Below are 26,720 nucleotides of genomic sequence, written 5' to 3' on the forward strand. Positions count from 1 at the left end.
GACTAATTTCTACTTGTGAACATGTCAACTGTGTTCAATGTTTTTTAACCATTACCACTGGTGCACTATTCAACTTGGCTGGTAGAGGTCAAGTAGGCAGTTTGCTTCCACGGCGGCGGATATGTCGCCCGAGGCTGTCACACAGTAATGTGCATCGTTGTAAAAAGGGTCGTGCGTGGATGATGCCAGGAATGTGGCTGCGACGCCGCTTGGAGGATTCAGGTTGCGGTTGACAGAATACTCGCGGGCAAAATCTTTGCTTTGCCCAGTAGCATCGTCGATAGCTGAACCATTGGCCACTGGCTGCATACATTGACAGCTGAAGAGCATCCGCGTGACGATGCGACGAAGTAACCCTTGATCTACTACGGGAGCAGGGCCGCCCCGGCCGGAGCAGTGCCCCAGAATGCGTGGCAGAATGTTGACTACTCCGTACAGAGTACCTAGTTGGAATAGTTGTGGCCTAGGTTGGTGTTTAGGTCGGCACGTTGGGCATTGCACCGGTGCACGTTGACCGGACCCTTGGGGTCTGGTATGGCAAGACGAATACTCGGTAGATGTGCATCGGTTCAGCCCCAGCCACCTTGATCAGCCCAGCTGACGGGCAACAGGTCACGAATACCCGTGCCTGACGGGTACTTGCGAGTGTTTAGAGTCTTTAGAGTCTTCAGGATGGTCGAGGCAGGAGAGGCAGCCGAGTTAGCCCAGACGCTTCATCTCTCGGACACGCTTTGATACCCAAAATATCGTGGAGCAACTAACTTTCTTCTAGTATGGCAATTATTTCCGGATGCAGTCAAGATTGAGCAAACCGTCTTTTTGACGGCGTGGTCGGTGGGGATGGTTGAGCCTCGCAGACCGTCTTTTCTCTGGAATGGAAGCCGACGAGGACGGGTTTCACCTATTTCCATTAGCACGCCACGTTTGCACGACTGCCGAACATCGAGACGCGGACAGGACTAGAGAAACAAACGGCGTCAGGATCATTATGTACAATGTCACGCGGGCTCCCGTCGCTCCCATCTTTGGCACCCGGCGTGCCCGTCAAGGTCGGACGGGTAGTTCAGCCCTCGCGGCGGCGCTCCAGGCACATCAGACCGCAATCAGTGACGACACAAGCCTACCAGACTGCCGAGTCTGGAAAATGGCGCGCGAGGTGGCTAGAGACATTGATGTGCCACTCAGACACGCGGCAATACATATGGATTGCGGCTGGGCCGTGGTCGCCAGGGCCGGCCGCACTGGCCCAGACGTCTTGGGAATGTTGGCAGCGCACGCACGGCGAGTGAATGCCCGCTGCTGCTTGTGCTTGCATTTCGACGTCGATTTGCGCTGGTGCCCGGGTCCTCGGGGCGGCAAAGTCGTGCGGTTTGATCAAACATTTTGGCATCAAATGCGCGAGAGTGACGAGGGGGACATGGAGGGACCCCTGCTCGGCAGTCGGCAGGGGTGCACGATGCACAGTGCACAATTTAATGCAGAGGCAGCAAGCAGTGCTGCCGACACTCTCCATAATAACTGTCAAAAGCGTCTGGTTGCTGCTGTACTCCGTACTCCGTACCAAGCAAGTCTGCACAGCCGGCGGCATTGGCTGTTAATTAGTCCATTATCATGGATGCTTTTGGCCCCCGCGGTTGAATGGACAAATTGCTTTGGCGTGGGACAAATGGCCGTGGAACGCCTGCCATCTTGCTCGGATAACCTTGGGAAGGCACGCCTGTCCGCTTCTGGCCGTGCTGCTTCCCATCTCGGACCAGAGATCCTCGTGTCCCCCCGCTCTGGAATAGCATGGGGAAGGAGCTACTCCGCAGTCTAAAGTTGCTTGACGGATCCAACGTGCAACTCGAAACTCGAAACTTTGCTTGAGCGCGGGACAAGCTCACCTCAACTCAAGTCAACCTTGGCTCGGGCCTCGCACGCACGCTCCCGCCGTCATCGCGATCGTCGCGTCTCCTCCTGCGAGTCCTGCGAGTCCTGCAAGGGCCGTCCGACACCTCCGCCAAGCTTTTCTGGCTTGTGCCTGTACCACCGCCCGTCTCCCGATGCTTGACGCCCGTGCTGGCATCAACATGACCGCCCGTCACTGTCGCCTGTCTCGACCCCAAACCACGGCGAGATTGGGGTCATGCAGTGCAACACTATTGCGCATTGCCCGCAGAGCCAGCCAAACCACCCGCCAAATGGGCAAAATAGTACTCCGTATAGTAGCAGTATACAGCTACTAGGCGTGTTATGACTCGGATGGCCACCGCCTTGGATGACGACAACCACCTCGGGTGCGTGCCAAACATGCCGTTGACGCGCTGAACCCCCCTTTCCTCCATTGTCCGTCTTTGTCTCCTTTGCCCTTTCGTCTTCTTTTCTTCTTCGACTCGGTACGGCCTCAGACGCTCGTTGGGACGTGCAAATTCGCAACTAAGACATGGACCCTCTTGAGGCATGCTCTCGCAAATGATGCTCACACAACCGGCCAATGGCGCCGCGACGTCTCGGCACATCCTGGTCCATTTCTGCCCGCAACTTGCGCCACCCAGTCGAATAGCTTTCCCCAAACAATTGCCTAGTCGCGGCTTGTGTGGGAGGCTCGATCAAAGAGGCCCTCAACTCGACTTGTCGACCAAACCCCCCCAGACTTGTCTCACTTCACTCTCGTCTGTCCTAGAAACGAACTTGTAAGGTTTCGCCTTGCGCCAGAATTCCATTTTCTTGCCTCGTACCCTTTCCTTTTTGGCAATGGCCCGCCCAGGGTTTCCATTCTCTTCACACCCGCCCATGCCGCCTCGTCCTTTTCTTATTTGTCCTCTTGTCCGTCCTGGCTTTCCAAGCTGTCTAGTTCCCGTGGCTGCTCTCTCCCTTGCTGTTTTTTCCCTCTCGTTCGATATTGCTGCCCTTTTAATACGTGCCTTGTTGCCGAGTAAATTCTCTTAATACCTTGCCGTGCCCCGTTCTGCGAGGCCGGCATTAACCCCCATCCTTCCTTCACCCACGGCTGCTGGTCCATGCCTGCCATGTGTTGGTTACTTGGCGCCAAGTACAACATTTCCAATCTATAACCAGGCCAAATTGCCGTCGTCATGACGGCTGCTCAACTGTGGACTCTGGTCCATTTGGGAGTCTCGGGCTTCGTTATAATACCGGTCATATGCGTGGGTTTATTGACATTGTTCCTGGCACGAGGTCGAGGGGATCCTGCTCGCCGAGCCTTCATCTGGCTAAAAGCCTGTCATCCATTTTTAATAGTGTAAGTACACCTTGGTTGTCAAACCCGGCCTATTCTCAATGAGCGTCCGAGTCTTGCATCCAAACCCTGCACAAGCTGTCGGTTGTAGTTGGCTTATAGATGGCCTCATATTGCGAATGCTGCTTGCCATGGACACGGCTAATGCCAGACAGCTCTCTCAGCTGTATTATTGCCGCCGACGCCCTTAATTCCATTCTCGACTCGTGGCAAAATGCCGCCGGTTATTACGATACAGCCAACCACACGCACGATGAGATAAGCAGTGTAATTCGATCTGAGCGATATCTCAGCTTCACCGGCAACTTGTTTGAGCATCTCGTCGATATTCTGTTTGTTATTATTTTCATCGAGCTTGGAAACGGACTCATGCACTCGCTGAATCCAAAGCCATCCAAGTACCAGACCGTGTTACGGTACACGGCTTACGTTGCCGCCACCATTCTCTTCGCTTTCGCCCTCGCATACTTTGGACAACCGACGGCATCTTGGGTGGCATATTGGAACGGCTCAGAAAGCAATTCGAGCTACGCCCAGCTCTCTCAGTCATTGAAGGTTGTCGGCAAACTAGGGGCCTTGTTTTATACTTCCTTGTGGATCATCTCCCTCTTTCAGGTCGGATATGCCTCTTTTGTGATGCACAAGCACAAAAGTCGTGTGCTCACCCGTCAGGCAAGTGTTTGCTTTCCTCCGTGCGCGAGGGGTGCGGTACGCTAACTCGGTACTGACAGGCCGCCATTCTCTATCTCACTGTTACCGTCTTGGATTTTGTCCGGTGGACGTTTTTCCTCACCCTCTATGCGCGGTGGCTTCTTCCGTCCGGAGCCAGTCCTCCCTGGTGGAGTCTTGTGGATGCTGTCGGCAACACGTGGATCCGGCTGGTGCAGCTCGTGATGCTTCTCGTTATTGGTATGCGAAGGAGAAAGGGAATATGGACGACCCAGCAGGCCTGGGCGGCAAGCAGCGAGTCGACAATGACGTCTACTTTGGTATCGACGACCAATCGACCTTCGCCAGTCATGACACCCGGTACTGCCGCCTATCCTCACGCGTTATACCCCCACAAAGAATATGCACAGCCGACCCAGATGCTGCCGGCCTGGTACGTCCCTCCGCAAGTGCCACCATGGCAATATCACGAACTTGCCGCTCCACAGCCCGTCATCCTGGCTCCCAGAGAGCTCGACACAATGACGTACCAATATGCGCCTCACCCCATGTTGGGACCGGGGTATCTGGTACTGCAGTCGACGGCCCAGATTCAACGGAATTACCACCAGCAGCAGCAGCAGCAGCAACAACAACAACAACAACAACAACAATCACAACAGCAACAATCACAACATTATCCAATACCACAAGACTATCATTCTCTACCTAATCATCATCCATTACAGCATCAGCCTCTGTTTCAGCCTCATCAATACCATACACAGTAGTTTCGAGTAAAGGGAGTTTGGCATATCATACAGTCTTTGGGTGCGTGGCGTTTGGGGTTACAGATACAGTCTCCAAATAGAGATGTAGAGATGCTTTTATACTAGGATATCCAACTATTTTTTTTCAACGTTGCATCATTTCTTGTCAGATGAACTCCAAAGCGTTTCTACTCGGCGAGGCCTTGCATGAGATGTGAATTGTACCAGACATGCGGCCGGCTTGCGGACCCACCAAATCAAGCAAGTCGAGTCGGTATAAATAACTACGAATGAACTGAGCCTAAAACCACCAGCAGTTTCGTCATGTGTCCCCCACTTCCTTGACCTCCCCCCACGCATCGCGGATCTGGATACTCGATAACCCCCGGATCAAATAAATTCTCACGCACCCCAATGCACCCACAGTCCAAGAAGCAACCCATCCAAAGCGTAGTAGACAAGACATCCAAAAGCCCATCATGACGCAGCCCATTGGCGTCGCCATCATCGGCAGCGGCCTCTTCGTCAAGGCCGAGCATCTCGTGAGCCCACTCCCCAAGCCCCGTCGTCGTCCACCTCGTTCGCAAAAAAAACTAACGCACGGCACAACCAGCCGGCCGTCCTGGGCAACGCCAGGCTCGACCTCAAAGCCCTCTACTCACTCTCGCTCAAGTCGGCCCAAGAGACGGCCGGCCAGATCAAGGACGCGCCCCAGCCGGCCCTCTACGCGGAAGACTCCCCCGGCAGCAAGTACGCCGACCTCCTGCGGCGGGAGGACGTGCAGGCCGTCATCGTCGCGCTGCCCATCGTCTCCCAGCCGGCGTACGTGCGGGCCGCCCTCGCCGCGGGCAAGCACGTGCTCGCCGAGAAGCCCATCGCCGCGGACGTGGCCACGGCGCAGGACCTCATCGCGTTCCACGAGAGCCTGGCCCCCGGGCGGCCGATCCTCGCCGTGGCCGAGAACGTGCGCTTCGCCCCGCGGCTGCTGTACGCGGCCGGGCAGGCCGGCGCCCTCGGCAGGGTCACCCACTTCTCCGTCCGGGTCGCGGGCCTCACGGGCCCGGACAACAAGTACTACGGGACGAGCTGGCGCGCGAGGCCGGCCCACCAGGGCGGGTTCCTGCTCGACGGGGGCGTGCACCACGCCGCGGCGACGCGGCTGTTCCTCCGGGGCGAGGGGGACGCGCCCGCCGCGGTGAGGGCGTACACGGGCCTGACGCGCGGGCACCTCGCGCCCATGGATACCGTGACCGCCCTCGTCAGGACCGAGTCCGGTGCTGTGGGCACCTACTGCCACTCTGCGGGGACGCTGGCGAGCGCCTTTGAGTGGGATGTTGCCTGCGAGAGGGGCGCCGTCCGGTCCGACGGGGACCTGGTGACGGTGACGGGGGAGGACGGGACCAAGGTTGAGACGAGGTTTGAGCGGACGAGCGGCGTGCGGGAGGAGGTGGACGCTTGGGCGGGCAGCATCCTGGACGGCGGGGGCGAGGCTGCGCCGATGCAGAGCGCGCGGGAGGCCTTGGCCGATTTGGAGTTTTTGGAGGCCATGTTTGCGAGTGGTGCCGAGGGCGGCGAGGAGCGGCGGCTCGTGTTGCAGAGGTGGTGAGCGGAAGGGGTGGCCGTGGTACGCGCGTCGTGTGAGATGCGAGAGCGGCGCGGCATGGGAGGAGGTGTATCGTTTCGTCGCGTACTGGCGTTATCCAAGTGACACACGATGTTGACACGGTGGACGGGTTGGGATAGCAGGCGCTGCTGGTTCGCTTTGACGTGCATGTGTGTCTTGCCAGCGGCAAAGGGAGGCCGGCATGAAGAACCCCTGGAATGCGGGCTTGACGGTGCAGAGACTCGGCGATGCGGTCCCTTGGAACCCGGAACCGCCTCGGGCTGGCGGCGCGGGAGTGTCGGCAAATGATGAGGACTTGGCCTCGGCAGGGCATCGGCATCATGTGCTGACGGAGAGGTTACTGCCCAGCTGGTTGACCCGGAGAGGAATGGACGCTGTTCTCCTAGTGCGTCGTATGGTAGCGTTCAGTAGCTATGGGCGAGGCCATGGCTTGGATAAACGCGCAGGGGATGGTAATTTGGCCGCCCTGAGGTAAGAGACAGAACAGAGGGGGAGGTTGTTTGTCTTGTGTGTGACATCACTAGACTTTCGCATGTCACACAGTGATGATTGGTTGGAGCAGATTCTTTTTTGAAATTAAAGTCGTAAAATACGCACTCCCTCTGATAAATGTCCGTCGGCTGCCGTCTACAGTGGAATGAAACGCATTCTCGGAATCAGATCCCATCCCACCAGTATGAAGCAGACACCTTGAACGAGCCCCGGACAGCCTTTCCATCGCGAACCACACTGCTATCGCTAATGATGACTTCGTACTCGCCTGCCTCGACGCACCATTGGTCGCGCTCCTCGTCCCAGTATGCCGCGACGTATTTCTCCAATTCGGTAATAGTGACCATCTTGGTCTCGCCAGCCTCGAGCTCAACCTTGGCGAAGCCACGGAGTTCCTTGACGGGGCGGCGGATCTTGGCAGCTTGCCTGGGCTTTATGTACATCTGAGCAACTTCAGAGCCCTTTGTGGATCCGGTATTCTTGACCTTGAGCGCGGCCGTCACCTTGCCCTCGCTCGACGTCACTGACAGGTCGGAAAAGGAGAAGCTGGTGTAGGACAGACCGTGGCCAAAGGGGAAGTTCACGGCTCGATTAGCAAACTCGTAGTATCGGTAGCCCATGTACACGTCCTCCCCGTACAGTGTTCGCCCAGCTTCGGCCCGAAAGTTGAGGAAGGATGGCACGTCTTGAAGTTGCTTGGGAAAGCTAAGAGAAAGCTTGCCGGAGGGGTTGGCGTCGCCGAACAGAATGTCAGCGATGCAGTTGCCCGTCTCGTTGCCTCCATACCAAGCCTGGACAACGGCGGGCGTCTTTTCGAGCCAGGGCATCTCCTCGGGCGTGCCGGTCTGCATGACCACGGCAGTGTTGGAGTTGGCAGCGGCAACTTGGGTGATGAGCTGGTCCAAAACACCGGGGAGCTTCATGCTCACTCGGTCAGCGCCCTCAGTTTCCCAGTCCGAGTTGAGACCGGCACAAATAATGACTTGGTCGTATTCCTTGGCCAGCTGGACGGACTTTTTGATTTCCTCCTGGTCGTCGATGACCTTGCATCCACCGACGCGGAGAGACCCGTGGCCGGGCACAGACGCGTCGCCCTTGAGTGTGAACGTAGGTGCTGAGCCGAACTCGATGCGGAATTCATACTTTTCGCCCTTCTTCAAGTCAACGAACCCCCTCTCCTCGCGCGTGGCTGCGCCAAAGAAGGTATCTCCAGCAACCTGTTTCGTGGCGTTGTCCACAATGAGCTTGTTGTTGACAAAGGCCTTGGCGGTCCCGGATACGACAAGTCCCAGCTCGTAAGTGCAATCCTCGTCCGGCACAAACGAGCCTTCCAGGTCGGCGTACCAAGTGTTGGCTACCTTTGGGTTGTTGTAGTCGAGCAGGTGCATATCCGTCTTGCTAAAGTACAGCATGTCGACGGACTGGCGGTCGGGCGTGCCGGGAGGCTCATTGTAGACGGTCCACCTCATGCCCTGCTTGCCATTGGGATCGATACACTGAGAACCGAGTAGGGGAAGGAAACGGTGGGTGTAAGCGCCAACGGTATAAGCGGGACAAGAACCTAGCTTCGCAGCAATGCCGTCATATGGAGTCACAGCGTAGTAGGCAGGGAGGGAAGCAGAACCACCGCCGTGGTAGGTGGCTACTTTGGCGTTGGGGCCAAGGACCAGAGTCTTCTTGTCCTTCTTAAATGGCAGGACGTTGTTGTCGTTTTTGAGGAGGACGATGCTCTCGTTGCCAATCTTTCGGAGCAAAGCCGCCGTCTCGGGTGTATTTGCTTCCCTTTCCGGGCCAAGCTCCTTGATATCGAGGCCTGATACTTTCTTGACAAGTCGCAGAACAGCACGGACTCGTTCGTCAATGACGTGAGTGAATGGCTTGTTGGTAGAGGCGTTGAACTTGAGAGCTTCGCCGCGGAACCGAGCGGGGCCGGGCATCTCCAGATCCAGACCGGCGACGACGGCCGGAGTCGTGCTGTAGGTGCCGTACCAGTCGCTCATGATAAGACCCTCCCAGCCCCACTCCTTGCGTAGCATTCGGTCGAGGTACTTGGAGTTCTCGCTGCACATGGTGCCGTTGATGCCGTTGTAAGCCGTCATGAAGGCGCCTGGCCGCGCATCTCGCACTGCCAACTGGAACGGGAGGGCATAAATCTCGCGCAACGCCCGTTCAGTAACAATGCTCTGGACGCCCATTCGCTTGTCTTCCTGATCGTTACACAGAAAGTGCTTGATAGTAGCTTGCACGCCGGTGCTCTGAATTCCCCGGACAAGAGCAGCGGCGCCAAGACCGGCGAGGAACGGATCCTCGCCAATGGATTCGAAGCCACGGCCTCCGAGCGGGGATCTCTGCATATTGATGGTTGGGCCAAGAATGATGTGGGCACTCTTTGCTAGGGCCTCCTCGCCCATCTTCTTGCCGGCTTCCTCGAGCAATTGTTGGTTGAAAGTTGACCCGAGAGCTGTGCCGCATGGGAAACATGCCGCAGGGACGCCATTGAAGAACTTGGTGCCTCTTACACCGTTGGGGCCGTCGGACATGCGGAGCGAGGGAATCCCATGTTTAGGGAGGGCTTTGGTGTGCCAGAAGTCGGCTCCTGCAATTAGGTGTAAGCGAAATGACATAGCACACTCGAGGTGATTGTAGTTTCTTCCTTTGTATCTCACTATATCCGCCGTAGAGCCATGGAGAGAGGCTTACCTGTCAGCAGGTCGACCTTTTCAGCTAATGTAAGCTTCTTGAGCACCTCTTCGATGTTTATATCGGCCATTATGAGAAGAATGAATGCTTTGTTGAGACGACAATCGATACGATTGTGAATTTAGTCACAAAGTTACACAAAGCTCCAAGCACCTCGCAGCGCCGATTCTAAGCTTCTGGGACGTAGTATGTGTCTTATATCACGTCCAACTCAGCTGGAGCACAGTAGAAGAGGGACGAAGAAACACATGGGACATTAAAGAACGAGGCTGGGCCCGGAAGAAGACGGCGGGAGCTGGCCGGTTAAAGTACGACGAGCTCGTTACACCACCGTTGTAAAAGTTTATGTCGTGCATCGCCGGCCGACAAACATCTTGCGATGACGGAGAAATTTGAATATCAGAAAGCCTCGGTTACAACGAAAAACTAAACACAGCCCCTCCGCACCTCTTCAATATTGGTGCTCGGCATGGCATTTTTGGGTATCGAGAGGGATGATGTTGGCGATTTCGGAAAAGCGCTGGGTTGAAAGGGCACTAAATCGGGGAGAGATGCTCCCCAGCTTTCAAAGTTACCCCACTTCTGGCGGGATGTCGCTCACACGGCTGAACATCGGCGATCCTCTTACCCGAGCTTGATCCGTTTAACCGGGATTCTACCGAAAGCTGCACCAATCAGGGCAGCGCGAAAGGCGGCGATTTCGGGACGACATTCCGCCGGGGCAACCATGGAAACTGACGACGGAAAGGGAAGGAGGGGGCTTGGGGGACGGCAAGAGCTGGCAGATGAACCAACCAGACCAACCATCTGGAGCGATATTCCCCATGACTGCACATCTGGGCAGAAATCATCTTCCAGCACGTGAGAACTGTTACGTGCAATTTGACACTGGCTGGTGAGTGAGCAAGTATTTCGTTGTCACAATGGCTCGGTGCGTGGTGCGGCGTACCTGATAGATGTTTATGGACTACAGATTGGCCACATGGTACTTGCCTGTTTATGGTCTGATGATGATGCTTGCGTCCCTTCGCTGACGACTCTCCAGAAGCCAATGTTATTCTAGAAGGGCTAAACACTGCTGCCGACCGAATTCCGCGAATCCCAAAGGGTACGGTGCCGATATGTCATCTCGACTGGGCTCATGTCGGCGAATGGAGCAGATGACTACTACTAGTAGTTATACCCAAAGGACGGCCCGGGCATCATGTCCGGAAAGAGTGGATTCCTCCACGGACACGATCGCTCCTTGATCATGGCGACTCGAGGGCCTAGTATCTACAGACACCTATTTCTCGTCGTGATGCTCACATAGCATGAAGCTCTGTTATTGGCTCTGTGGAGAGTGCAGACTCTAACGTACTCAACATGGGATGATCCCATTCGGGACAGGCAGTTTAGCCACCGCGCCAAGCGCTGTTCGTCAATTGGATCATGATACTAAAGGCCTCGTTTCCCCACCTGAGACGAGCTATCCAGATGCTCTCATAGGATCCCCCGAGGGTCTTTCCGAGAATATGGACCACTCAGTAGGCGATGAGATCTTAGTACTTCCCCGCGCTGAAGTAACAAGACAATACTTGACAACAGACTATCGACCCCCCCTCCCCTTCCCGTGCGGAAACCCCTCTTGCTGCTGGACTTTTGCCTAGCATAATTAATCTCCCTTGCGGGATCTAGATGCGGTAAAGAGATCGATCCATGCAATGGAGCTGCTGTGTGACGTGAGATCTTGGATGCTCTGCTTAGCAGATGAACCAGATGTCCACCACATGCCCACAATGCATACAACCTGTTGATATCAGCATGTCAAATGCAACATCTCCTGTCTATTTTGGTTGGGTAGCCAGCCGGACCGTTGGGATATTGCCGTCGTACGGCATATATCTCAATGAACATTCCAACGTTACAGGCGTCACCTATTCGCATGCAGTTTTTCGATCAGACATTTGCAACAAGAGGTGGTTTCGTCGCGGCCCAATCCTGTAACGCCATTTGCATCAAGCTCCTGCAGCTGAGCAATCAGCCAACTGCCTTCTGTCCAATAGCTTCTTCTGGCAAGGCTACCCCGTATTGCTAAACGTTGGCTTCCTGGTCTCGACTTGACTTATCAGGCGTACATCTGCCACTCAGTTTCCGCAACCCCCCTCCCTCACTTTTCATTTCGCGACAGTTGGCCTACTGTCACCTCAAGTCATTTGTGCAGGAGGAATAGCTAGCGGAGCGGGGATGAAGTGTCCAGTTGCACATGGATGACCGTTACTTTTCGTTGTCCTCAATTTCTGGCCTAATGAATCGCATCCAGATACTATTATTGAGGCTGTCCTCAGTACTAGGTATACTGTTCTATCTACAAGCCTTTATTAACAGACCCTTCCCTTGATCGAGCAAAGACAGGGATCGGCACAGTTGCGATTTTCAACACATCATTATCCACATTGTCCACCCGCCAGTCGTCTTCGGCCTTTTCACGCCCCCTCTGCAGATCCACCTGTACTTGGCTTTTCCGCAACGTTTGACGCCGTCGTGACAGCAAGAAGAACTGATTCAAGATTCCACAATACGGCCCGCCTGAACATTTGGGAAAGGGAGCCAGAGCAAAAGAAACGTTCTCCCGGTCTCGGCATTCAATGGGTATCGTTACATGAATTCTAACGTAACTCAAAACTTGTCGATTTCCCTTGAGGCTCCTAAGGACCCCTGGTTGTAAAGAGCTGAACACAATTCAGCCGCAGAAAATCTATTGGCGGCCCCGAAGGAACGGTTGAGCCGCCATTTTGTGCCCTTGGCATTTGACCCAACGTCGGTACTACATGGGTTTATGTACTCCGTATACGATCTAGACTGCCTAGTACAGACACGCGAGGGGTCTTGATGAAGACATGCCGCCCAAAATAACCTGTAATTATGTACACCCTTGTTACAGCAAAGTCCAAGGCTCTCTTCAATGCGACCCGTCACTTTATACAGGAGAATACTAGTAAATACTACAGGCCTCGTACCTGACCGTCACACCGTCACAAGTTTGAACCCACAAATGCTTACCGCTTTGGCTGACTCCACCGGTCTTCACGTCTGGATCCAATGTGTACATGGTGTATACTTGGCACTCTTATCACTCGGTGCACAAATTACCTGTTCGGGGCCCAAATTGTCTCACAGAAAATTGCGCTTAGAATCAGGGGCACTCGCCGGTTGACACAGCCCACGACGACGAGCACAACTGGAACACGACGTTGCCGTTCAAAGGCAAAAGTAGCGGGAACGGCAGTTGATCTCGACAAAGCTACCTAGCCATGTCGTTCCGTTGGTCTTGAACTAAATTGGTTAGTGCTAGCGACATGGAAACATTCACTCACGCCCCCCATGTCAAGTCATCCTGGTCGAAGAGCTGTTCATTTGCCGACGGAACTCTGTACGTACAAGAGGTACGGACCTACAGTACCTACAGTACATACTGTACATAGCTTGAGAGCGCCTGGAATAACAAGTCTAGATTGAATAGCACTAGTACTACGGCTAGTTGCTTGGATCCATAGGCCGTGCTGGCTGACAGGATTCAAGATATGATCATTGGGCCGCCTGATCGACCGCTACTGCGAGTTCTTGCATGCGTGGCTGAAGAAGATGCCTTGCATGTCCAAAGCTGGCCTCCCGACAGCAGCCCTCGTGTCAACGTAGCTTATACGGAGTACTAATGCCGGCGGAGGCTTTGAACTCTGGCCAAGGGTAATTTGTCCAACGCGACGGCCTGGCGATGACGATGTTTCACCCTAATATTGAGCTCTCACTGGGTTCGGTTGGCGCCATTTGGGGTCGAAGCCACCCTAGGCGGCTTCTTTCTGAAATGTTCATTCGTCAACGGCGGTCCGACGGCGTCCCGCCTCACAATTCGAAGCATGACCATCACGGGTAAAACCATCGACAGCGGGGTCGATGTCAAATTGAGGAGTAAAATGCGCAGATTTCGCAAGAACAAGTACTACAAATTGGCACACGGCACACGCACGAGCCATGGGACAAGGGGTCGTCGCGTTGAGATTGATGCAGATGGGAGAGCGGCTGACGAACCTCTGCAAGCCGTGGTGATGGCGGTGGAAGGGGCCAGCACTGGAAGGGCTTGCTTCGAGATGACGGGCGATCGACGCCGAGGCCGTCAACGCGTATGTACCCCGGATTGCGGACAATACCTAGGCACGGCGGCAATGTCTTGTGAAGTACATGCATACCTTGTGTTTTGCAGGCAAATCCATACGGAGACCCGCAATCGGACGATTCGAAAAGTAAGTTTCGACGTTTTGACTTTCGGGACATGGAGCGAAAATCCCTATTTCCCGGTGCTGTCACGCGATGCCTGCGCTAAAGTCCTTCATTTTTCATTGTGGTTTCCGTCCGCCACAGGCACGGAGCCATGCCGCTTTACACACGGTCAACCAAGTGACTAGAAATTCTGCGTTTCATGAAAAGGCAGGATATCATGCATGCCATTCATGACAACAATGGCATTACTACACATGGCACATGGCACATGTTGGATGCTGGACATGCTGGACGAAATCCTCCCCCTCCCGCCAAATTGAGTCGAGGGACAGGGAATGGCTTTAGACCTGGTGGTGACCAGAGAGGAGAGGTTCGAAGTGCCGCATGAAGGCGGCTTGCGTAGTGGCGCAAGTGTTACTACTGCTGGTCCTGCAACCAGCCTGCAAAACCGGGCCGACGGCGTGTTCCTGTGGCGGGTCACGGGGGTTACAGTGCACTGTCTGCTGCCTTGCTCTTTTGAGCCTCGGTCTAGGCCGCTGGTTCGTTACAGGGCAGACAGGGTCTGGTCGTTGCTGGGAGCCATATCCATATGATGAACTGGCCGAGTGGGATCAAATTGATGCCAGGCCTACTGCACGAGATGCAGCAAAAGGCAGCAATTGGTCTCGAGAAGGGAGAATCCGGCCATGGCAGGATTATACCGTGTCCCCAAACTGATTGTGGTTATGGTAGGCAAGATGAGGCGACCACGCTTTGTTTAGCGTTGACTGCGGCTTGCAGGAACAGCCATGTGGAACGTCGCAAAGCAAGTGTGAGGTAAAGTGCCACAGCCAACAAGGGGACGAAGAGCCGGTACGGAGTCCTCGGGTTTGTTTCTAGTCTTGAACGGTATTCGACATAGGGGCCAGGGCTTGTGAAGCTATTGGGCGCTGTCTTGTGGCTCAACCTTGGTAAAATGCCTCGGTCGGTTTTCCCAGTGTGGCATCACCAAAGCCAAATACAAAGTCAACCGTGTCAATGCACGACTTGGCGAGGAGCTGTCTCCGGTAAGTTGCAAATTGATAACGCCCGGCTTTCCCTATTTGAATGCGTGATTTTCGAACAGTAACCACCAAGTACTAGGCATTGTCTGTTGGCCGGGCTGTGGCAACAAGCGTAGTATTGTATGTGCAGCGCCGAGTCGGCATCTTATTCATTGTCGCCGGAAGAGCTGTATTGACCGCCGCGGCCCGTGCGCAGGAGGCGCGGTTAACAGGAACAAGATGAACATGGCTCTATAATACGCAGCGCTGGCGGCGGTGTAGATGCATCTCGATGCCAACTCTTATCAGCGACGAGATGGAGGGGGCGTACACTGGAATCTTGAATGCTTCTGCGCCGGGGTGCAGAGTACAAGACGACCTGCTTTATCTGCTCCTCTACTCGGTACCCGAGGATGCCCTGGCTGGCATGGCGTTGCATTCGCTCTGGGATACCGAAGTCCCCAGGGTTGTTACACTACTGTAAACCAACTTCTCGGTAGACTGCTTTCTATTCTTTGCCATCCGTCAAGCTTCTCCCGTACGCTGCTTGCCATATCGAGAGGGCATTGTCACGGCGGAAGGTTGTCCGCATTATTTTGGCCATCGGGACCATGCCAGTCACCATTTGCGTCCTGACGCCTGCCGTTGCGGCCCTCGCACCGCCCTGCCATGTATGTATAGCCCTTGTCCACATTCTCAATCTTTCTAGTATTGTGCTACCGGTATGCATACATGGCCGTGCCAAGTTGAAGGTACAATACTGGTGGCTAGGGCTCTCGACTAGTTGGTGTGTACCATGTGTGTTCTAGCGAGCTTCCATGGCATTTTCTTCACATGGTGTCCTTTTTTAGCGCGGCATCCCTGCAGGATGTGTTACGTGTTACGCGAGGGTTGTCTATTGTGGACTGGTAGGTCCCCTGTGTGGTGTTTATTATCATACGTACTATGTACATACGTGCTAACTACATGATTTGCGACACGAGGTCATGCCACTAACCCAGGGGCTGCGATGTAGTGTCTTATTTGGGATACCGGGCGAGTTCCAGTAGTGTATAATGGTTCGCGGTGCGAGCGCATTGTACTATGTATTAATGTCGACGAGCTCATGGGTGGTTCAGCGGTGACTGGGATGGTGTGCCATGGCCCAGGGTTGCACCAGCCCAGCAGTACATATGTACAGGAAGGGGAGCGAGATGGCGGAATTTAATCACGGAACACGATGACGCAGCGCGCTGGTGTTGAACAAGCTTTGTCGCCGTTGGGTTGCGCCTGTCTGAAGATCAATGGATGCAGCAGGCATCTGATACAAGCATGTCCATGCTGGACTGCAGTGTCGATTGCCCGTCCTTGGTTCCCAGCGCACGTTACGGCGCGCGTTGCAGCACTGGAGCGCCCGGCCACCGCCAATCTGGCCCCTTGCTTGAAGCAACATTGAAGGAAATCCCCCTCACGGCGCCATTTATGGCAACATCGAGCGAGCGCGGTATCCGCAGCGCCGCGGCGGCGGCGGCGGCAGACATCTCCTATGCATGATGGCAGGGCAGAATGACCAAACGACCATTGGCGCTCTGAGCCCAGCACTACACAAGGCGTACTGGCTGGTATCAAACAGGAACCCTATTTGCGCCCGGATTGTATTGTTATTCTGGCATTTTTTGCGGCGCCGGATCCCACTCGGCCGGGTTTGGCGCCGATAATCCTATTGCCGCAAACCTGTCGGTCGTACAAGGAAGCGCCTTGTTCCCAAACGGGCCCTTGCACCCACAAAGTCCCCGTTGCAAGGAGTTTGGCCATGGGATAGGCTGCACAAGGCAGACTTAGCCCTATCTGCTGGCGGGTAGATGATGACTGTCGATGGACTGTCAGTGCGGGTTATGGGGCCCGCGAATCGCTGTCAGGGACACTCGCATCTCTCTTGTCTGATCGGCTACTCACGGGAGGATGGCTTGTCCAAAACGTGCACAGAGGGCGGAATCAAAAGATGGAATGGCGGAAACAATGAAAGGTGCAACACGGGCATGAAGGGCCCTTGTTTCGGGCAAACAAACGCAGGACATACATGTACGCATCTCGGGCTGTCTTCCAACGCTTTGCATAAACACGGTCGACGCCGACATACCACCGACCTGCATGGTCTCCCTCCGGTAGTTGGTATATCCGACGCTGGCGAGGGCCGGTGTTGCTAATACAGAGCGTAGCCGCGCTGCCAGGAGATGGCATTCAGGGGGCCGACGCAAGAAGCAGGCAAGCCCAAAGTGGCGCGCGTTCCAATGCTCAACGGCGTGTATTCGACTTGGACACAGCACGGCACGACTGAGCTGACCTGCGCTTCAGCAAGTGGCCAGGACGGGGGAAAGCTAGAGTTTACCCCTTGCAGCTTTGCAATACTAGTAGTATTGACTACTTACTGCTAGGCGCACTGGCGGCCGTGTACCGACATGTCTGATGGCACCTGGGACCTTCCGTGCTCCCACGACAGGCCTTCTAGCGTGCTTCGGAGCGCCTTCCACCCAGCACGCAGCGCCAGACGCAAGGCGGCGAGCACCGGGACCCCGCGCGGAGGATAGCCACGAACCGTCAATAGCATCCTGTCGCGCACGGCCGTGGACGTGCATCACATGACGGGTGCCATGCCAACATTGTTCGTCGTGGACTTGACCCGGGCTGCGCTGGCGTCGAAGCCACTGTCAATCATTCAATCATTCAAGCAGGCAATCAATCAATCAATCAATCACTCGGCACATGCCGCCACTCACCGCCCTCAGAATGGTTGCCATCGCGGTGGGGTCCCGACGGGGCGAAACAGCAAGTTGGTAACGCTGGCCTGCCCTGCCTGCCACGTTTTTGTGCCTCTCGCTGCATTCCTGGGCTTCTGCGGCTTCTTCTGGTGTTTCTAGTGCCTGCCGCGGCGGGGCGGGCGCGACCAATCGCGCGGCAACCTTGCTGCCTCTGCGGAGACGGGTCTCCTGCCTGTCCATCAAGCCGGCAGAATCGAATGCTGCGCCAATCAGAGACTCACACCCCCCCTCTTCTCTTGTCCTTTCCCCCTTGTGGACCGGTAGGCCAATCGAGGGGCTCTCCAATCTGCAACATGTGGGGCCATGCTCTGCGCCGACTGTCCGGCCTGCCAAGTGTACATATGTACATATGTACATGCCACAATTGTACAATGAAGGCCATCTAACACGTCTTGTTTCCAATTCGACAATGGTTAGCGCTGGGACATTTGGCTAAAACAAAACTTTTAGTTGACACATGTTTGTGCCTGCGCGCCAATCGCGTGAAGCACGGCACATGGATAGCCTGAGACATTGTCTGGCCGAATCGAAGCCTGGCAGAACATTCTCCCGCCCTCGTCCGGTTGTGTAACAGCATGCAGCTCCGACTAGTACTCCATCCCACAGCCGGAAAATCAAACACGGCGTCGGTCAATGGAAACTTAATAGGCCCGGATGGAGACGAAGAAAACACCCAAGGCGATTCCAAGGTCGGATCTGGGACGTGCGGGAGCGCAGAACCACGCTGGCTCGGCGACCGGATAATCTGACCTTGGGCCGGCTTCTAGAAGGGGTGGGCGACAAGGCCGCTTCTTTTTCACAGATTTGGGTGCATCACCGCATCAGCCAGTGCCAATCGAGCGGTAGCCGAGATGGAGCGGTTTCCACCCGCCGGCTATCGCTGCAGATTGGCCCGCGAACGACTGTCTTCCAAATGTCCCGGAGGCCGCCCTGCTCTGCTCATAGTCTCGGCGGTGATGCCTAGAAGCAGCAACGATGCGCCCGGTCCGGCGTCTCTCGTCGACGGCTCTGCACCTGTACACTCTGTGTATGATCTGCGTACGTATACTCTACAGTATGGCACCACCTTGTTGTGGCGTTTACATGCAAAGGGCAGCCGCGCTCGGTCTCCAGTGTGCCAATCATGGGAAACGACGAGACTTCAAGAGGCGGCACGTTCCTTGTTTTTTTTTGCAAAGGAAAGACGTACCACCTCGGCTGTTTGTCTTTCGCGCGGGCATATCTCCCACCGAGTTTGTAACATGTGTGATAATCTGCAAAGCGTCCGAGCACACGCACCCTTCTCCCTCTGCAGACCGCTCCATGGCCAGCAAGACCAAATGCTACGTTTACTCGCACCGCGATGAAGGCGCCGTTGTAAGTGCAAATGGGAGGGGGGGCTGGTTGGGTTCCCCCCGGCCAGATAGATGCAATACCCGTAGGCAGGGACCAGGCCCGTATGAGTGGCGGGCCGTTGGTTGCTACGAAAATGGCCCAACACGTTGCCAGACTGTGTGGCATGTACATACATGTGTATTTCTTTTTTTCCTTGTTTGGCCGTGATCCCGCCACCTGACGAGTCAATTTCTGCCAGCCTGCCAAGGCGCTACATTGCCCTCGAGCAACGATGGTGGTGGTCGTCGTCGGCCGTTCGTTGCCAGTAGTAACGCAGCACGATACACGTACACACTATGAATAAACACAACCCGCAGACAAACCAACCAAGGAGAAGCTGTCATGGGGCAAGCTCGAAAAAAAGCAAGAGCAAGCAAGCAAGCAAGCAAAACGTCGTCGATTCCGCCCGTAGACGCTGCCAGGCTGCCGACGAGGCCGGATTAGACGCCGTCGTGCCGGAGATAGCGCCGGGCGTATAAGTCGTGTCTGGCATGTACGTACCAGCCGGATGACGCAAGAAAGACGGTATGCAGCAGCTTAATACGCTCGACCTGCAGACCAGTGTGCTCCCATCCATCCATCCAACCAGATTGACTCCATGGCCGGGCTGCAGCCCGTGCCAGTGGACCGCGAACGAATGAATGAATGCCATTCACCCAGCCGCCAACAATACAACCGCAACCACAAACCACGGCCGTACAATATACGGCCATGCCGACAATCAAAACCGCACACGGGTTCGCAAAGCCACCCCCAGCGACGACATCACTTGCACACACCAGCTGCGCCCATCATGAACAATAAAACACCATGTTTGTATTTTGTCAACGCCGCCCTTGCCGTCACCGCCCGCTCTATAACTTTGTCCCGTGGTATATACAACCAAATAAAAAAAAAAAAAAACTTGAGAACCCGCGACCCCCGTGATGGCGAGTAGTAATTCAACCGAGCCGACAGCGAATGCTAGCATACATTGCAACCACCCTTGTGTAAATATTTTCTTTTGTTTTCGTGTCCCATTCGCCACCTTGTCCGTATTGACCGGACATAAAAAACACACCGACTCGCGCATCCCGTACCCGTACGCTTGCACGCAAAAAAAAAAAAAAAAGCAAGTAAACGCAAGAATCCCAATCAATAAAGGTATACACAATACATTGCAGTTCGCTTCCCAAATGAACCCAGTTCTAGTCTATGCCCTGTCGCCCCAGCGCCGATATTGCATCATTGCCCCGTCCGTCTCGTCCAAGATGGTCGCCTGCCTTGCCTGTGCCGTTGCCCGTTTGTCCGGACCGCCCACCGTGTGACGCTTGAATCGTCGCCGTATTAAACAGCTCTCGTATTCAACCATTCACGTTTCGTGTCTCGTCGCTTGGCGGGCTGGCTCGCATTCAAAGGCTTCATCTCGGGAGAACCATGGACTGGTGTCGTGTCATCGTGACAAAAAAGAAAAAAAAAGCCCCTTATCCCCCTATGTATTCCGGTTCAGTCCTGAGCTGTTGATGGCTAGACAAGTCGAGGGAGGGGCGCCAGCAGGTTGGAGTGCTTGTTCAACAAGACTCGACCCGGGCCGCGCTGTGCCTTGTTCGCCGACTTTGAGTCGACACCACGGCATCATCGCGAGATGACGGCGTTCTGGGAACCCTCATAGTACATGCCGGGGTACATGTGCCAGCTCTGAGGGCGCTGCTGCTGCGGGGGGTTCTGCTGCATGTAGCTCTGGGAGCCCATCATTTCGTGCATGCCCTCATACTCCATCTTGACCTCCTTGCCGTCCACCATGCACACGCCCGAGGTGCCCATCATGGAGTTGGGTACGCTGGTGGGGATGTAGCCGGCGGCAGGGCCGTACTCGTCCGTGTTGACCGAGGACGAAGGGCTGGGGACGCTGGAAGGGAGCGTCGACGCCCAGGCCTCGCAGTTGGGCATGGGCACGTACTGCTGCGTCGACTGGCTGTAGTCGGAGATGTAGTCGGCTCCTCCCGACGGGAGGGGGGACATTCTGGGACTGGGGATGGCGCCGCAGTTGTCATCGTTGTAGGCTGATGGGCACGGGGTTAGCAGTTGTTGCGGCGGTGACGCGAGGCAAGTCCTGTCATGGCCGTCCAGGGGACGCACCAAGGTCGAGTAGGTCGTACCTGTTGGGGTCGAGTAAGGAGACGACGTCATGGACACGCCCATCGACTCCTTGAGCTGGCATAGCTCGTCCTCGAGGGCCTTGTTGCGGCGCAATAGTTCCTGGACCGTCTTGTCGCGGCCCTGGCTGCTTCGGAGGTCCTCCAGTTCTCTTTCCAGTCGCTCAATGTGCTCCTTGGTCCTGGCACGGATAGCGCGCTGGGCTTCTCTGTCGTTGGCTCTCTTGCGAGCAAGCTGTGACGGCGTCAAGGTGGAAACGCTTCGGGTGCCTAGTGTAAGAGGATACATCGTGTCAGGGTACGGCCGTGGTCCATGTGATGGGGGAAGGGGAGGGGCTTACCCTTTCGCTTGGAGGAAGACGAGGGTTTGGCAGGCTCGGCTGATGATGACCGCGTCATGGTTGTGAAGGCTGGATGTGTGATGTGCTTGTTGAGTTGTAGTAGAGTTGTTGGGATGTCAACCGGCAGAGAGGCAAGTTTTGGCCAACAGTCCTCGAAAGAAGGCGTCTTGTATTGTCGAGTGGGCAACAGTGATGCAAAGACGAGTGTAAACGTATATAGAGATGGTGAGATGATCTTGTGTTGGTCCGAGTAGAGAGACAACAAGACACAGAGAGGCGGGCGCCGTTGGGAGTTTGTATGTTTGGACAAGATGTAAGGAGAGGTGCCACAATGAAGAGCCGGGTCAGTTTTCCCCTCGGTGGAGAGCGACAGGCCCTGGAAGATATATAGGTTCAGTTGCGATCCCAAAGTCTGTCGACGATGAGGATTTCCCCAAAAGCGGTTACGTGTGGCGCCTCTCCATGCGGACTTGGCTTGCGCTCTGCTTGAGACCCTGATCCCAGCGCCAGCATGCGCTAACCCCGAACCAGACGGGGCCTCTGAAGCCTCCATGCGGTACACAGGTACGAAGGTACATCCCGGCTACAGATGTACCTTCCTGGGGAGCTGTGGTGTGATAGACGCACCCCGGCCCCACCGTCTCGAGGTGCGCAGATGCCAGCGCCCCACTTGGGGCAAGTCTCTGGCACGCCCCTCCCCCCCTTCCCCCTCGCTCCCTGGGAAAATGTGAAAAAGCGGATCCCTTCAGGCTGGAGGACGACCTGGCGCTGATGGACTCTCTTTTGCTTCCCTCTTCGGTCTGGTCTCGTCAGGTTTCGTCAGGCCTGCTCACACTGCTGAGAGCTCCCAAGGTACGTGTCGTAGATTATGGGGCCTAGGAGCACCTAGGAGCATCGTGGAGAAGCCCTTCGACCTTCTCGCAACCTCCAGTCCTCGACCTTCGGCCAAGTCGACGAGGGCCCTGTCAGTCCATCGTCTCACGCTCGAGCTGTTCACGTCTGGCTTGCTTGTCTCATCTCATTCTGCTCTTCACTTGCAACTTAGAGCCAGCCTGCAGGTCAAGCAAGTTGCCTGCATCTCCGTCGCCAGGGACCCTCGGGCCCTCACCTCACTCAACTGTATCCTTGATGATACCTTGCCAACTTATCTGCCCTTGGCCCCGTACTTACGTAGGCTACGTTTCCTTGAACTCCATCCAACAGCATTAAATTGCGTGCCCATGTTTTACAAACCAAAGCTTAAACGGGGAAAAAACACATCCCAAGATACCGAGAAAATGTCTGGTACTTCCTGCTGCCCCCTCCCCCTCCTTGCTTTCGCCCAGCGACCAGCCTTCTTGAGCGCCGTTTCCAAGAGTCAATTAGACGTGTAAGGAAGGAGAGAAAGACACAAATAAGCACCGTCAGGACATGTTCAATGCCGGTCCCTTTGCTAAACCAAAGCACCATGTATGACTGACAGTGACTCTATTTCGGCCCAAGTTTGGTGTGGCCATGTAAGCCTTGGCCCATCTTGTATACCAGACCACGCAAAGCCGCATCGCCAGTCGTCCACCAAGCCACGTCTGGCCATGGGCCCATTGTATAAATCATCTTATTAAGCCGCATGAGCGTACGCGTATTTTCATTCACCTTGGGAGCTCTCCTTACGGGACAGAGGCACACGCCCATATGGCCATTCCAGCCAGTCGCGCACTCTCAAGCTCATTTAGATTCATCTAGTCTGTGCCTGGCGCCCAGCAGCCACTAGAACAGCCCGCCGTCAATAATTGACGTTGGTGCCCATGTAGGTTTGGAGTACACGAGGCGGACCACGCCACTGGCCTGGTAGTATCGCTTCTTGGTGGCCCTGGTGTGGCTGAGGCTGCTGTACTCCGCAGACCGCAGACCGCAGACCGTAGACCATCGGTGGCGCGTCCATCTGCCAGGCCATCTGCCGCTTCCATTTGTCTTCGATCGCTGTTCGTGATTTGCCTTGCATTTCCCCGGCCCTGTCGAGTGACAGCGGGATAGCTAATCGATGAACCAGGCCATGGTGCAAATCGCCTCCCCTCCCAAACCCCCTCGTCCCTACAAGAATGATGGCTTCGCAACCGATCTTCTCGCTCATCATGTAACGTCGACTGGCATGTACCGGCTTGCGCGGGAACCCTACGATTTGGGCTAACGTCTTAGTCAAAACCCAAACGAAATAGTTTTGTTCTCTTCCTTTTCGAAAAATTTTTTCTCTCTCTCTTTTTTTCGAGCCCTTTCCTGTGGCACCGCGAAATTACACCCAGCTCCGAGCGGCAGATGATGCCTGACATGTGGGTATTATTCTTCAATGGCGTTGCCGCCTCCTCTGATGAAACTGGCTGGAGTAGCGGGTCGTGGCTCGCTTTCTTGAGACTTGGAGAAGGCATTCAAAAAGGCCCGTTTGTTTTGCATGTCCATTTCGATGGCGGCAGCTCAGCGTAAATCTCGCACTGCGGAATCGTAAAGAGGCCGATCGTCTGTGCTTCCGATCCCTCCGAAGCCTCCGAAGCCTCTCAAACAACGCTACCCGGGCCGCCAGTAGCTATGTACGGAATGCTGGTGGTTTGGCCTGTTAGGCGAGCTAAGCTCCATGTTGACGCCAGCTATTTTGAGCAACTTGTGTGTAGAATGGCGACCAGCGTGCCGTGGCCTCGCTTCGTCCGCCTCCGTTGCCAAACCTCACCATGGTTACAGGCAGGTGGCACGCCAAAGGGGCTACGTTTTGACTGTTAATAGTCGGTCCCACGTTATACCGTGGACGTCACAGCCAAGAGTATCAGGAGTCGCGAGCTGTGTTAACCTTAAAACAGAGTACGTACCTCGTCCAGTCGTTTTAGTGCCTTGTCAACGTGTGTCTATCACTGCTTTCTCAGATTTGGGGGGTGGGCTGGCCGCGAGGTTTGTGCACCACTTGACCACTGTATGTAGAGGCATGGAGGCATGAAGACGCTGGCGCAACTAAATCAGGCGGCTCCGCGCTGACTTGAGCCGGAGCTAGTGACACAGAGAGACCAGGGGCCGTCGCGTGGCATTCAAAAGTTAGGCGCAATGGCGGCGGCACCGTGCAAGCGAGGCGCTGAGCGTTTGAGAGATTCAAGACGAAGAGCTGTAGTAATAGACGCTTGCGGGTAGAGTGCTAGCCGCAGCCCGTATAGGCCGTCAACAAAATATACAGGGTTCGGGTTGTCATGCAGAAGAGGTGAAGCCTCGTCTCATGTTACTTCTGGTCGCTATAGCACTAGAGAATGCTTAACCATATCCTGCCCGGTCTGGTCCCAGTCACCAAATCATTCAGGCCTTTCTCAAAACACTCGCCGCCTGTAGCATCAAGGACAGCGAGCGGGGCCGCAACCCGCCCTCATGAAGCGGACTCTGAGGGTCCCTGTTTCCAGAATAATGGGTTCTGCAATAAGAGAAGGGCCGCTGAGGGGAGAAACCAGTTTCGCATGAAATCATCCTACTTCCTTGTCAAACGCGCGCGCGCGCCAGTCGCATCCAGTCCAAGCGGCAATGCTGGTTTGGTGGGACGCATTCTAGAAGTTCTAGATGATCAGTCGGTTAGATGGCATCATGGGTCCATTGCCCCTTGCTCTTCATCTACGAGTTCATGCCTGTCAGATCAGTCAACAGGCATGGATGGGGCACCTACAATCATTGTACATTGCGCTCCGTAATGCCAATTCCAATCCCAATGTCGCATCCCACCGCTAGCCCGCCATGTACTCCGTAAGCAATGAGCGTTTCCGAACCATTCGTTACCGTTTGCAGGACGACCACAGAGTACCGTACCAGCTACCTGCTCCGAGTGGTTGGCCGACCGAGAGGGTTGTCTACTAATTTGCCAGGATTGCGAAGCTATACACGGACAAACCCTGCCTGGGCTTCGGCAATCGCCGTTTGAAACCATTTTGGGCGGCTGTGGCAGGATATACATACATGCGCCCCCTGCGGCGACACGGTTCTCGCCATTCATTCGATAATGACGACCTTGGTTGTAAGTTTGATGGTTTGTATATGGCTTGTTTGCAAATTTGAGAATCCACAGCATCAGTAACGTCCAAGTACGACCCATATCAAGTTTGTCGATGTAAATAGCTCCGTACAAACGTCGCCCTAATTCTCATCATCATAATACCTACGCTGTATCATTTGTTACGGGTCGACGGATTGATGAGATGTCTCAATTTAGCTTTGGTCGCCCTTGAGAGGTGCATAGTTCGCCGGCCATCGTCTGGCGCCCCTCATGAAGGGAGAGCAATAAGATGCTCGCCCACAGCGCCCCTCCTTCCCCTGTAGACCCAAGGCGATGGTAAGGAGCCTGATTGACCGAAAGCGTCTGGTTGGCAGTGGACGGGCATCTTCCGTTCGCTGTGGCGGTATAGAAAATATAAATGGGCCGAGCGAGATGCCAGCTTGAGGCCACCCATCGGAGTGGGGATTTCCGGATCGTGGACGGGGTACGGAGTAGTATTGAAGAATATGATTTGTCTGCTCCTTGACCCAACACGTAGGCGCTATAGACGCAGTATTTAATTAATAAAACCGTTCAAAGTGATTTACTTTATGGCGGCGGAAGGCAAAGGTTCCAGTCATCCAGGCGCCTCCCACGCAACAGCTCGTCCGGGGTGCGGCAAGGCGTTGGGTGGATGAGAAACATTGGAGCCGGAATAGACTGGTGTGTGCAATGAAGATGCCCGACTGGCTAACGGCACAGCTTCCGTCAAGAAGATACAAATAACTTGACTGCTCCGGACTCCCACACAACCCAACAAGTGGTGGCCCTGATACAGTTGACCGGCGAAAGCATGGCTGCCATGTGGTCCCCCACAATCCTCCCAAACCACCGCCACAGCTGGCTGCGCGGCTTCAATGTTGTGGCGTGGTTGAGTGCAGGTTCCGGTTCCGACGTGCCCTGCATCGAAATGGACGCCAACGCAGATTCGCGGTATGTACGCCAACGTCGAGACTGGAACAAGAATGCGCGTCGTACCATGGTCTCACCTCGCGGCTGTCTTTCCTCCAACAAGACCCTGATGAGCCAAGTTAGCGGTTTGTCTCGTGGCACGTTGTCTGGAATCAACCAGTCGTTAGTTACACCTTATAGCTACCTTGAAAATCGAGTTGGTGGTTCTGCGGAGATGCCGACCCAAACTTAACCCCGGTGTTCGTCCACTCTGGTACAAACGCAGCACAGCCATCATCAGGCCGGCCCTCAATCATCACGCGATGCCAAGACGACTTGCGCAATCTATTCGTACAACATCAAGAGGCTGCTTACCAAATTTGATGGGTGGTACTATGTGCAT

At 55.1% G+C, this 26,720-nt stretch overlaps 5 protein-coding genes across 5 annotated transcripts; 2 read left to right on the top strand and 3 right to left on the bottom strand.

The window, feature by feature from the left end:
• Window positions 1–3,382: 3,382 nt before the first annotated feature.
• Window positions 3,383–4,677, top strand: MAA_07841 (uncharacterized protein; the record flags this gene model as incomplete). The annotated part of the gene is made up of 2 exons (XM_007825839.2): window positions 3,383–3,946; window positions 3,970–4,677. 2 exons carry the CDS (start codon window positions 3,383–3,385, stop codon window positions 4,675–4,677), a joined length of 1,272 nt encoding a protein of 423 aa, XP_007824030.2.
• Window positions 4,678–5,135: 458 nt separating this feature from the next.
• Window positions 5,136–6,262, top strand: MAA_07840 (oxidoreductase; the record flags this gene model as incomplete). The annotated part of the gene is made up of 2 exons (XM_007825838.2): window positions 5,136–5,198; window positions 5,270–6,262. 2 exons carry the CDS (start codon window positions 5,136–5,138, stop codon window positions 6,260–6,262), a joined length of 1,056 nt encoding a protein of 351 aa, XP_007824029.2.
• Window positions 6,263–6,936: 674 nt separating this feature from the next.
• MAA_07839 (beta-glucosidase) lies at window positions 6,937–9,542 on the bottom strand (the record flags this gene model as incomplete). The annotated part of the gene is made up of 2 exons (XM_007825837.1): window positions 6,937–9,368; window positions 9,473–9,542. The coding sequence occupies 2 exons, from the start codon at window positions 9,540–9,542 to the stop codon at window positions 6,937–6,939; spliced, it is 2,502 nt and encodes an 833-aa protein (XP_007824028.1).
• A 7,596-nt stretch (window positions 9,543–17,138) lies between these two features.
• On the bottom strand, window positions 17,139–17,729 carry MAA_11575 (uncharacterized protein; the record flags this gene model as incomplete). The annotated part of the gene is made up of 2 exons (XM_011412490.1): window positions 17,139–17,435; window positions 17,508–17,729. The coding sequence occupies 2 exons, from the start codon at window positions 17,727–17,729 to the stop codon at window positions 17,139–17,141; spliced, it is 519 nt and encodes a 172-aa protein (XP_011410792.1).
• A 2,808-nt stretch (window positions 17,730–20,537) lies between these two features.
• MAA_07838 (bZIP transcription factor) lies at window positions 20,538–21,457 on the bottom strand (the record flags this gene model as incomplete). Its single annotated transcript, XM_007825836.2, has 2 exons — window positions 20,538–21,328; window positions 21,400–21,457. 2 exons carry the CDS (start codon window positions 21,455–21,457, stop codon window positions 20,538–20,540), a joined length of 849 nt encoding a protein of 282 aa, XP_007824027.2.
• Between the last annotated feature and the right edge of the window lie 5,263 nt (window positions 21,458–26,720).

This window comes from Metarhizium robertsii, assembly GCF_000187425.2.
Source record: "Metarhizium robertsii ARSEF 23 chromosome Unknown MAA_Scf_10, whole genome shotgun sequence".
Taxonomy (NCBI): Eukaryota; Fungi; Ascomycota; class Sordariomycetes; order Hypocreales; family Clavicipitaceae; genus Metarhizium; species Metarhizium robertsii.